General features: G+C 37.9%; 1 protein-coding gene across 3 annotated transcripts in view; it reads left to right on the top strand.

The window, feature by feature from the left end:
- The window catches only part of ABCB11 (ATP binding cassette subfamily B member 11), a 114,142-nt gene that overhangs the window by 13,703 nt on the left and 87,208 nt on the right, over positions 1-13,231 (top strand). Inside the window, exons 2-5 of one of the 3 annotated variants that reach the window (XM_017519666.2) lie at positions 323-425; positions 1,810-1,831; positions 4,245-4,296; positions 5,094-5,332. In XM_017519666.2, the coding sequence (XP_017375155.1) occupies positions 350-425; positions 1,810-1,831; positions 4,245-4,296; positions 5,094-5,332 (389 nt within the window). In that variant the 5' untranslated portion in view covers positions 323-349. Of the gene's footprint in view, positions 1-322; positions 426-1,809; positions 1,832-4,244; positions 4,297-5,065; positions 5,333-13,231 lie in introns of those variants that run through there. The other 2 variants (XM_017519667.2, XM_037735268.1) reach the window with 2 other exon arrangements.

Genomic DNA, 13,231 nt, shown 5'->3' on the forward strand with positions numbered 1-13,231 from the left:
CACAGATAACCAGAAAGAGTAACCATCCATCCAACAACTGGAGGAGACTTTTATCAATGGTTTTGGTTTATCTTTCCTACAATTAAGCTATAAGAAACAAGCATCCAAGTAAAAACTAGAAAAAAACCTTTATCTGTGGCTGTGGTTTATCTTTACTGATAATTAGGCTCTTTCAGGGAGTAATTAACCAATTTAAAAACCTGCTTTTGTCTGAGATTGATTAGTAAAGATTATTTCTTGAACTGTTCTTTCATATGGCACCTTTGGTTAAAGAAGGAAGAAGAGATAATAATTGCAATGATGATTTTATTTTATTTTATAGGGTTGTTGGCTACAGATTGCTATTACCATGTCTGAGTCAGTAATTCTTCGAAGTGTAAAGAAATTTGGAGAGGAGAATTATGGTTTTGAGTCAGACAAATCATGTAAGTGGCTTTTTTCTCTCACTACATCTGGTACAGGGAGAGGTGAGAACAAAAGTGGGACACGCTAGCGAAGTTTCAAGGAGCAGAAAAAAAATCAGCAACAGTAGGTAGAACTATCATTGGGTGTGATTCTTACACACAACTGTGTGGCTCTCCCTAGAATCCACGTCATGTAATATCTGGAAGCACTAGGTAAGAAAACACCAAGTGTGGGTGAATGAAAGCATCTCTCACAAACACCTTTCCTACGTAGAGTAGGGTTGTTCCAGCAGTGGCTGTTAGGATTAACCTGATTCCTGTATTGTCACTGTTATTATTGATCACAATTTAGTGAGCACTGCTCCTTGAGAAGAGCTGTGCCTAGACTCTTCAGAACAGGATGAGATCACGTGAAGGGGTCCTGTAGCACTAGCACCTGGGATGTCCTGGGCTCAGATGGTTCTAAGCTATTGTTTTCTAACCCTATGATTTTACATTTTACAGATGATAAAACTGATACTTGGATATGTTTTTTTAAACTTGGGAAGGGTCATACGAGTAAAATTAATGAAACCATAATTCCAATCCAGTTGTGTTTGATCCCCAAGCCCAAAATATTGGCATCTGTCGACATTATCATGCCTCTTTACTCTAAATTAAATTAAATTAAAATGCCAACAGAAAGAGTCCAGGGTCCCTCTGACATTTTAATTTAATTTGATTTAATAAGAGTAAAGAGGCATGATAGTGTTGGATGACAAAGCTCCCTAGTGGCTTCCTTATTACCCTGGCTTTAACCCCCACTTTCACGGCCTGCCCTGCATCTGTTGTGACCTACACTAAGGAAGACAATATGTGTCTCAATCCCATGGTTTCTACTGGTGCAGAAGTGTCAATGACACCTTGTTAATTAACATCTTATTGTTAATTTGTGGTCTATATTTTAGACAGATAAATTCTGATGCTTTTAAAGAACCAAACAAAAAATAAATATCAGTTTTATTTTGTAGTTCAAAAATCAGATCTTCTTTAGCTAATTTAGAAATGTTGCTCTCCATTTGATAATCAGATGATGCAAATATTTTATGTCCTGAAGAAAAGTCCAGAAATGTAGTAAAGATAGCAGCAGTCCTGAACCCTAAATGAGTGTGTTCATGTGTGTGTGCGTGTGTGTGTGTATGTGTAGACAGAGAGAGAGAGAGACAACATGAGCAGGAAAAGAGAAAAGGCAAATAATCATTTTGTAATATTCCATGAATAAAGGTAATGTATAATGTAATTCATTTTGTAATATTCCATGAATAAAGGTAATTTATAGAAATATTTTTCCAGAGCAAATTTGTTAGTGACTGTATTGCATTTTGTCATTATTAACTGCTTTTTTGCTTTGATTTTTTTCTGACAGATAATAATGATAAGAAATCAAGGTAAGTGACTGATTTCAACCATGCAGCCTCATTTCTAGAGCAACTCCATAATATTCCTATAAAAAGCACAAAGCAGAGAATATTTTCATGTGCCTTGCACTTCATATAAAGTAATATATATAATCCATTCTTTTCCTCTTTGAAACATTACTATAATTTGATTTTTAAAACCTTTTGGAATATCACTTCTGGATTAGGTCCACATCTCCCCTGTGTATTCAGGAATGGCATAGAACTCCTGACCTAAGAAGGAAGAAGAAAAGTTGGACAAATGTAATTTCATGGGCATTGGGGAGGTCCCTAAAACCCAAATTTTTGCCACAGGTAAAGAGTAGAAACCTAAAGTGTCATTATTATATACTTCTGTTTAGCCAAACAGTTTGAATTCTCATATAGAACAAATATCAGCTAATCACAGTTTGGTATGAAGGCAGGATTAGATGAGGTCTAATTTAGAAAACAGAAGGATGGCATCAGGTAAGTTCCTGAACTGGAGTGATGGACAGGGAAGGGTTGAAGGTATTTTAGCAATTTTAAGTAATTCACAGCAAAGGGGAGGGATTAGGCATAGTAAGATTAGCTTTGGGCTGGGAGTGGTCAGGTCAACCTGGGCCTCTGAGAGCCACACATTTCTTACTGGGTGGGAAAAAAGTGGGTGTGGATGTAAATGAATGGCAAGGAGAGGATGAGCAGGAAGTTTAATGAGTTGTTTTGTTTTCAGAGGAGGTGAGCATGGAATGAGAAGATCACAGTAAGAGTTTGCCAGAGTTGTTGACAGGAATGGGAGCAATCTGTAGAGGAATGAAGTGTGTGTTGCACGTTGAGCTGGAGAGCACACATTCGCTGCATTAATTCATTCATTTTGCAAATACTGAGTCTTGATTTGTTGTCAGACACTATTGTAGGTGCTGAGGGCACAGAAAAGAACAAAATAGTAAAAAAATGTCTGCTCTTGAGGATTTTACATTTTAGTGAGAGAGATATAATAAACACTATAAATAAATCAAATGTATAGCATGGTAGCTAGTGATTATCACTTTCTGAGAAAAAAAGTAAACATGGAAATGAAGCTATGAAATCGTGTGTGGGCGGTGGGGTTGAAATTTTAAAGATTGGCCAGAGAAGACTCTTTGAGTAGGTGACTTTTGAAGAAAGGTCTAGTGGAGGTGAGGGAGCTGTCCCTGTGGTTATCTGAAGAAAGAGCATCTAGGGAGAGGGACTAGCAGGTGCCCACACTCAGAGGTGGGAACAGTTTGGGCATGGACAAAGGTCAGCAAGAGGCCAGGCGAGTGGAGTGTTGAGAACTAGAATGTAGTAGTTGGAGGAGGTGAGGTCAGAGATCCAAGGGCCAGATCGTGGGGAGTCTCAGAAAGGATTTGGGATTCTCTTCTGGGCCAGAAGGGAAGGTCAGGGCAGCTGAGTGCTAGACTCTGCCTGTGTTGGTATCCATTCACAAGATTGTGAGGTTGTATCCAGCAGGCCTAGCAGCCCGGCTTAAGGAGAAGAGGGCAAACAGCTGGATGGATGCAGGATGAAGTTTTCAAGGATGATGTAGAGAAAATAATTAAGGATGATGCTAAGAGTGTGATTCAAATGCCTGGCAGAGGGACCTTGGCTGCATGTGGAAGGAAGCAAAATCTTAAAAGCGTTTAGCAATTGAAGGAAATGAAGGATTTAAGGGACTGCAGGTCTCAAGTGAGGCTGATGAATAGGTGTGGAAGGCGGAAGGAAGTTAGAAAATGAGATGCATAGGCAGCCACAGAGTGCCAAAGAGTTAAACATGTTAGACAGTAGTTCCTGGTGACAGCAAGGTCCAGGGTGTATTCATGGAATGGATGACTCAGGTTAAGTCAAGATCCCTGAAGTTGAAGAGGTCGAAGACAGGTTAAACATGGCCTTATGGGAAATGAAATGAATGAGAACTATTAAGGAAATATGATTCTATGGGAAATGTGGGAGTGTTCTTAAATTTTTCATCATATCAACATTATTTAATGTAGTACAACTACATTAATTCTTAAGTATGAGGAAGCTTTAAGATTAGCTAATCCAACCACTTCAACTTACCGTAAGGACATATAATCACAAATAGATTGAGGATCATGACTGAGGGCGAAGAGTTATTTGTTGATACAATTGGGAGTACAGAGGACTTTTTACCTTCTCTCCATACCTCTCAGGTATTCATCTCTGTGAATCGCTAGTACCTGAGATGGAGCTATACTGAAATCTCTAGAAGAGGTAAATCTAGAAGCATAAAGCCTGTTTTTAAGATATCAGTTTTGGCTAAAATTTTCCAGCCAGTGGGGATTTTCTTTCTTACTAAAGAATAACTCATAAAATCACCACCCAGGGAGAATTTCCCATTGTATAGGAGAGGGTGGTCTTTAAATCCCTATGTTTTTCTCCTCAGGTTACAAGATGAGAAGAAAGGTGATGGCATTCAAGTTGGCTTCTTTCAATTGGTAATGAAACTGTGCTGATTTACAGCAGTGGGTGTGCGACTAGAAATCATTTAGATCATGAAGGAAGTGTTAAATCTTTAGTCATATTGGCAAGTTTTTAACTTCAGTGATTGCTTTCTCAGTCATAGGCTTTGCCTATTTGATAACATGCTGAATAACTGCTTGAAATATGTTGCTGATAAAACACACAAATCCTGTCCAATAGATCAGAAAAATGTCTTGGAAAATTATCACTAAGCCCATGGTTACTATGTTTGTAAGGAAAGTCATCACAACAATCATATTATACATATTTATTCTTAGGACAAATCCTTAGAAATTTCATAGTGTAAGTATTTACTCCAAATTTGCTCAGAATGGATAAATTGGCACTCTTCATTGTCACTATCAGTTGTACAAAACAATTTATACCATTGCTGAATGCCCCACACAGTTTATCTACTTGACAGTGGCATCACTGACAGTGATTATTTTCCCCTTAAGTTGTAGATGAGTAGCTAAAAACTAAAGTCAGCTCCTGAAATAAAGAGAAAAAATTCAGAGACCAGGAAAGGAATAACATGATCTAACAATGTAAGAGTCTAATGTTTTAGATACCGTGCCATTTATTTCAATATAATTAGTATTGAATTATACTAATTATATAATTATACTAACTCTGCCGCTCAATTAAGATGATTCCCATAAAATTTGGTATTGAGTACTACTCATCATAATCTAGTAACTAAAATTAAATAGTCCTCCTACCTCTCCTGCTTTTCACCCATAGATGATCTCTGAACCCTTTGTTTTTCAAGTTTCGGTTTTCTTCATCAACTGACATTTGGCTGATGTTTGTGGGAAGTTTATGTGCATTTCTCCATGGAATAGCCCAGCCAGGCGTGCTACTCATTTTTGGCACAATGACAGATGTTTTTATTGACTACGACACTGAGTTACAAGAACTCCAGATTCCAGGAAAAGCATGTGTGAATAACACCATAGTATGGACTAACAGCTCTCTTAACCAGAACATGACAAATGGAACACGTTGTGGGTAGGTTGTTATTTTTGTTTTATTTTTTACTTTTTTGGCTCATATCTTAAATTGTAATTCAAAATGCATAGAGGGGATTTTATTGTCTGAGCTGGAGTTGTATCTAACATAAGGAGAATAGAAACATGAGTTTACCCATATTTCTAGAAATTACTCTGCCTCAAGGTTTCTTCTTTCTTACTAGGTTTTAAAATCTTAACAGAAACAGATCGAAAGTCACTTATCAAATACATCACCAAAATATAACCACTTTATTGAGTATAGGCTTGAGCATGACACTACCAATACTTAATTCCACTAGAGAGATAACCCGTGAATTTTACTTGAGTCTCATCTCCAAGAGTTCTTTCCCTCTCCCCACCTCCCACCACCACACTAACTCCCCTCTGCCCCTTAGCTTTGTGGCTGTGGCTGGTCATCCACTTGATCTTAAGACTTCCATCTGTAATGGGAATTTCATGAACATGCTGCATTACTTGGAGTAGTGGAGTAGGGGACACTGGTCGTAGTCAGTAGTTGAGTTTCTTTCCTTTTTTTTTTTTGAGATGGAGTCTCCTCCCTTCCCTAGGCTGGAGTGCAGTGGTGTGATCTTGGCTCACTGCAACCTCCATCTCCTGGGTTAAAGTGATTCTCATCACTCAGCCTCCTGAGTTGCTGAGATTACAGGCACCTGCCACCACACCCAGCTAATTTTTGTATTTTTAGTAGAGATGAGGTTTCACCATTTCGGCCAGGCTGGTCCCTCCTCAGGTAATCCGCCTGTCTTGGCCTCCCAAAGTGTTGAGATTACAGGCATGAGAAAACTGGCGCAGTGCTGTGAACAGAGACAGCCATGCAGATGTAGCCAGAACTTACACCAATGTAGTCACTAAGCTACTGTTCTCTTTGTAATAAGCCTGACAGGCCACCTTGTAATTAGTGAGTCTGTAGTGTACTCAGGGCTGACTCACTGTCATAGCATGGACTTTGCAGCATGCCTCATGCTGCCTAAAGTTCAGAACAAGCTTATTTGCACGTATGAACCCACATATTCAGGTTCAAGAATCGAGGGTGGGGCACATCTTGGCTAGAAAGACACTAGGAATGGCTCCCCAGAGGAATTTATAGTTTTCACTTTCATTCTGAAATTTTCTGTAGACTTGATTCCAGACTGTGAATGAGTCCTTCTAAATCATTGACACTCTTCATATTATCTCTGTTAGGTTCTTTCATTCATTTACTCATTTAACCAAAGTTTTTGAACATCAGCTATATACCAGGAACTCATGAAAGCATCAAAGACAGTTGTCTTAAGACTATGGTCATAGCCAGGCATGGTGGCTCAAGCCTGTACTCTAAACACTTTGGGAGGCTGAGACTGAAGGATTGTTTGAGCCCAGGAGTTCAAGACAAGCCTGGGCAACATAGTGAGACCCTGTCTCTACAAAAAATTAAAAAACAAAAAGCTTGGCTTTATGGTATGCACCTGTCATCCCAGCTACTTGAGAGGCTGAGATAGGAAGATCACTTGAACCTGGGTGTTTGAGGCTGCAGTTGGCCACGATCACGTGGGTGACAGAGTGAGACCCTGAGTCTTAAAAAAACCTAAACGAGTCATGATCCCTGTCTTTGTAAAGCTTAAGCCTAGTAAGCCAGACCATCATTCAGTCAATGATCATCACTCAAAAAAATATGCAGTGACAGACTGGGAGGTACCTGCTGGAAAACACAGAACAATATGCAATGTGGATTATTCTTTATAAACAACAAGCATACTCATTCGATATAAATTCTCTAATATCCAAATATGTATATTTCTTTTCTAAAATTGGAAGTTTCTTTTCATCTGAAAAACTCAGAGCAATTTGTATAGAAGAGAAACTGAGTTCAAGAAAAGTCTTTAAAGTCCTTCATTTATGTTGGAGGACAGAAGTGAACTGCTTTTTACGGAGGGGTTTGACCACAAAAGGTAAAGTTAATCATTCTCCCATTTGAGAAAAAAAAATGCATTCAGACCTATGTGTGATGTAAATTGACCCAAGCCATTGATCACACTTATGAAGATAAGTTTTTGAGAAAAAAGTCCCCAAGTATATCTTATGCCTTAAAATTTGGAAATAAATGTCAGAGGGGCAAAATTTGAGGCATATACATGATACTAGGAGCTTATGAATATTTATCCAATGAATTAAAGAATGAATCTAATTTTAACATTTGTATCATGGGCATCTATTAAAAAGGAATCCTCTGTGGTCACTCATTACTCAGTCTTCACTGTCTTCACATACCTGCAGGTAAGCAAAGAATACAAACTGGGGCTTTCAGCAGTCCATTCGCTTTGGCTGAATTCACATGATACCAAACATGAATGGACATTTGTGTTTTTCTTTTTAAAAAAAAATTTCATACAGATAGCTGAAATTGCATGCACTACACCTTTCTAGGCATTTCTTTGCCAGGAACTCCTTGACAAGTTAAATACTTTTCATCATGAGTTATTACGATCATTGACATGAATACTGTTTGTTTTACTTCTGAATAACATGTTTGAGATCACTGTGAAAATGGACTTGGGTGGGACAGAGGAGAAGAGAGGACATTTTCCTACCTGTAAGTAGTTTACATACCTCCAAAGTCACCCAAACCTTTTGCAAGTTTCTTTCATGGAAAAAGTATATAATTAAAGGCAGAGTTTCTCCATCTGTTATAATAGATGTATTAGTCTTGAAATATGCAAGGCAACTCAATAATTTTAGCAACATAAGTATGTATGTGTAATGATAGGGGCTGGTTTTACTTTTTTATTATATTGGTTTCCACATGTCAATTGTAATCTATTAGATGGAATTTTTGAGTTAAAGTCTTCCAAATGGCTGTCAGTGAATTATACTGATAAGGATTATTAGAACGTCATGTCTCTTGATTAGCTTCTCAGAATTTCTGGTCAGAACAGTCAAATAATAAGATAAAAAAATGAAAACAGATAAAGGAATAGGAAGTTAAAATACCACAATTGCAATTTAGCTTTATTTACTTTTATCCAATTAAAGTGTAAACACTCATATGGAAGCCACAGTCTCATGTAACTTAATTGTGGAAGAGACATACCATAATTTCTGCCATATTCTATGAGTCACAGAAACCAACTCTGGTATAATTTGGGAGGGATCTAAACAAGTGTGAATACTGAGAGATGAGAATTTTAGGGGCTCTTTGGAGGCTGATTACTACTGTGGGCATCGGGGAGCTCAAGTCATCACTTCCTCTCACACAGATGAATCAATGCAGAAAGCTAGGCCTATTCTTTCACTTGGATTTCATTCTATTCTTAGCAATGTATATTCAGGTTGTATATGCAAGCACTGTTTTGAAGCTAGACACTTGAGGACTATACACTTTTGTAACAGCTTTATTGAGATACAATTTGCATACCATAAAATTCACCCACTTGAAGTGTACAATTAGATGTTTTTTAGTATATTTACAGAGTTGTGCATTCACTGTCACAGTCAATTTCAGAACATTTTAATTACTAAAAATAGGAACCCCTTGCCTTTCAGCATCACTTTCTAGTACCTCATCCTCCTCCCTAGCCCTAGGCAACCACTGATCTGCTTTCTGACTATAGATTTGCCTATTCGGGACATGTCCTATTAATAATACCATACAATATGTGGTCCAAGATTGGTTTCTTTAACTTAAGCATAATGATTTTTACAGTTCATCCACTTGTAGCATGAATCAGCACTTTCTTTTTATTGCTAAATAATATTTCATTGTAATATAATATATGTTATGTGTCTATTCATCAGCCGATGGACACTTGGATTGTTCCCACTTTTGAGCTATTACAAATAATTCTACTATGAACATTTGTATACAGATTTTTGTGTGGACATGTTTTCATTTCTCTTGGTACATGCCTAAGAGTGGAACTGCTATATCACATGATGACTCTACGTCTATTCTAGGAACTGCCAGACTGTTTTCCACAGTGGCTGCACCATTTACGTTCCCGCTAATGGTATATGAGGGTTCTAATTTCTCCACATCCTCAGAAGCATTTGTTATTTATTACCTATATTTTGATGATATCTCTCATAGCCTGAATAATGACCCCCACAAAAGATATCCAGGTCCTTATCCCTGGAACCCGTGAATGTTACCTTGTGTGGGAAAAGGGTCTATGCAGATGTGATTCAGTTAAGGATCTTGAGACGGGGGAGACTATCCTAGATTATCCAGGTGGGCCCTAAATGCAGTGATATGTGCTCTTAAAAGGGATTGTTGCTAAGAAGAAGACAGAGGGGGATTTGCCTGTAGAGAGAAGAGTAGAGGCAAGGTGACTACAGAAAAAAAGGATGGAATGACATTGACACAGCCGAGGAATGTGAGCACCTATCAAGAGATGGAAGAAGAAAGGAGAAATTTCTCCCCTAGAGCCTTAGGAGGAAACACAGGCCTGTCAGCCCCTTGATTTCCACTCAGCAAAGCTGATTTCGGGCATGTGAGGGGATACATTTCTCTTGTTTTAATGTGGTAATTGTTACAGAAGCCATAAGAAACCAATACAGTAGCCATCTTGGGGAGTGTGAAGTCGCATCTCATTGTGGTTTTGATTTGCGTTCGTCTGAGGACTAGCTATGTTGGGCTTCTTTTTAGGTGCTTATTGGCCATTTGCACATCTTCTTCAGAAAAATATGTACTCAGATCTTTTATTTGGAAATAAATAATATAACAAAATATTTATTTATCCCTTTTAAAAACTGAGACATATGCCTATTTATTATTGAGCTATAGGAATTCTTTATATATTCTAGATAAGTCTCTTATCAGAGATACAATTTGCAAACAATTCCTCTCATTCTTTGGGTTGTCTTTCTAACTTCTTGATAATTATCTTTGAAGCACTAAAGTGTTTAATTTTGGTGATGTCTAGTTTATTCTTTTGTTGCTTCTGAATTGGTGTCATATCTAAGAAACCATTGCCAAATCCAAGGTCATAAACATTACACCTATGTTTTCTTTTAAGAGTTTTATAGTTTTCTCTTTGATATGGTTTGGATCTGGGTCCCCACTAAATTTCATGTCAAATTATAATACCCAGAGTTGGAGATGGAGCATCCTGGGAGGTGACTGGATCATGGGGACAGTTATTCATGGTTTAATACCATCCTTCTGGGTGCAGTTGTCACAATAGTGAGTTCTCATGAAATCTGGTTATTTAAAGATATGTAGCACTTCCCGTCCTCTTTCTTCCTCCTGTTTGGGCCATGTGAAGTACCAGCTTCCACTTCACCTTTCAGCATGAGTGTAAGTTTCCTAAGGCCTCCCCAGAAACTGAGCAGATGCTACCATGCTTCCTGTACAGCCTGCAGAATTGTGAACCAATTAAATCTCTTTTCTTTATAAGTTACTCAGTCTCAGGTATTTCTTTATAGCAGTATGAGAATGAACTAGTACATTCTTATGGTTAGTCTATGATCCACTTTGAGTGAATTGAGTATATTTTTGTACAGGTGAAGTAGGGCTCCAAATTGATTCCTACCTGTGTGGATAGCCAGTTGCCTCAGCACCATTTGTTGGAAAGGCTATTCTTCCTCCATCGAATAGTCTCAGAATCCTTATCAAAATCAATGTACTGTAAGTAAGAGGGTTTATTGTGGACTCTTTATGCTATTCCATTGACCTACACATTTATCTTTATGCCAGTGACACACTGTTTTGATTACTGTTGCTTTATAGTAAGTTTTGGAATCAAAAAGTGTGAGTCTACTACTAGGGAGTGTGTATTCTGCTTCTCTTGGATTTTCATATAAATTGTTTAACTTCTGCAAAGAAGTCAGCTATAATGCTAGGAATTACACTGAATCTGTAAATCAATTTAAGAAATATTGCCATCTTAACAATGTTAAGTCTTCTGATTCATGATCCATTTATTTGGGTCTTCTTTAATTTATTCAACAAGATTTTATAGTTTTTAGAATATAAATTTTGCAATTTTTTGTTAAATTGATTGTTAAGTGTTTTATTATTTTTGATGTTATAAATGGAATTGTTTTCTTAATTTTATTTTCAATTTGCTTATTGCAACTATATCAAAATACAGTTTTTTGGTATATTGATATTTTATTCTAAATCTAGCTGAACTACTTATTAGTTTAATAGTTTTTTAGCAGGCTCTTTAAGATTTTTATACGAGACCATGTCATCTGCAAATAGCAATGACTATACTTTTTCCTTTCTGATCTAGCTGCCTTTTTTTTTTTTTAATATTCTCACCTAATTGTGTGGGCCCAAACCTCCAGTACAGTGTTGAGTAGAAGTGGTGACAGCACACATCCCTGTCTTATTCCTATCTTAGGGGAGAGGCATTCAGTCTTTCACCATTGAGTATGACATTAGCTATGACTTTTTCATAACTGTCCTTTATTATTTTCAGGAAGTTCCCTTCTAATCCTAGTTTGTAGACTGTTCTAATCATTAAGGGATGTTGAATTTAGTCATGTGCTTCATCTACATCTATTAAGATGATCATGTGGTTTTGCCCATTATAATATTGATATGGTATATTACAGCAATGAATTTATTTTTTAAGATGGAGTTTCACTCTTGTTGTCCAGGCAATAGCATGATCTTGGCTCACTGCCCCCTCCGCCTCCTGAGTTCAAGTGATTCTTGTGCCTCAGCCTCCCAAGTAGCTGAGACTACAGGCTTGCACCACCACACCCAGCTAATTTTTGTATTATTAGTAGAGACAGGGTTTCACCATGTTGGTCAGGCTGGTCTGAAACTCCCAACCTCAGGTGATCCACCTGTCTCAGCCTCCCAAAGTGTTGGGATTACAGGTGTGAGCCACTGTGCCTGGCCATCAGTGTATTTTCACATGTTGAATTGCTTTTGCACTCCTGGAAGAAATCTCACCGGGTAATAATGAGTAATCATTTTATTATGCTACAGGATTCAATTTGTTTGTATTTAGTGAAGATTTTTGTGTCTATATTAATAAAAGATATCATATGTAAGAGTTTTCTTTACTTATAATGTCTTTGTCTGCTTTTGGTATCAGATAATTATGGCCTGATAGTTTGGCAGGGTTCCTTTCCATTCTGTTTTTTGAAGAGTTTGGGAAGAGTTGGTATTAGTTCTTTAAATGTTTTGTAGAATTCTTCAGTGAAGTCATCTCATCTTAGACTTTTCTTTGTTGAAAGTTTTTTATTGCTGATTCAATCTCTTTAGTTGTTATAGGTCCACTCTGATTTTCTGTTTCTTTTAAAAATTTTTTTAATTTGGCAAATAAAAATTATTTACATTTATGGTATACAGCAAGATATTTTGAAATATGTATACATTGTGGAATGGCTAAATTGAGCTAATTAACATATTCACGACTTCACACACTTGTCTTTTTATGTGGGAAAAATACTAAAAATCCACTCTTGGCTGCAGGCTTCCTACGATGCCAAAAACCTGAGTCTGCTTGCTTTCTCAACGGGGAGGCTTGTGGTCTGGGGCAAGTTTTCAGCCCTGGTCACTGGCTGCCTGGAAATTGATTCAGTGCTACTGTCAGTGGCACAGTGGGTGTGAGACCAGCCTTCTAGGACTGTGGGCTGAGTGGGAGCAGGGTGAGGCCTGTGACTGCCAGCTTTCCACTACTTTCCTGGTAACCTGTATAACTCAGCAAAGGCAGCCATAATCCTTCTGGGAATGTAACTCCAATGGACTTGGAACCACACTCCTATCCCCCACAGCAGCTGCAGCAAACCCTGCCCAAGAAGAGGCTGAGCTCAGACACACCTATCCCTGCCCCTACCTGGTGGTCTTTGTCACCTGCCCTGGTAGCCAAAGACAAAGGCCAAATTATCTTGGGAACTCTGTGGCCCTGTCCACTGCTTGAGAAACCTTAATACTTAACCAGGT

The sequence above is a fragment of the Cebus imitator genome, unplaced genomic scaffold (genome assembly GCF_001604975.1).
Source record: "Cebus imitator isolate Cc_AM_T3 unplaced genomic scaffold, Cebus_imitator-1.0 Scaffold765, whole genome shotgun sequence".
Taxonomy (NCBI): Eukaryota; Metazoa; Chordata; class Mammalia; order Primates; family Cebidae; genus Cebus; species Cebus imitator.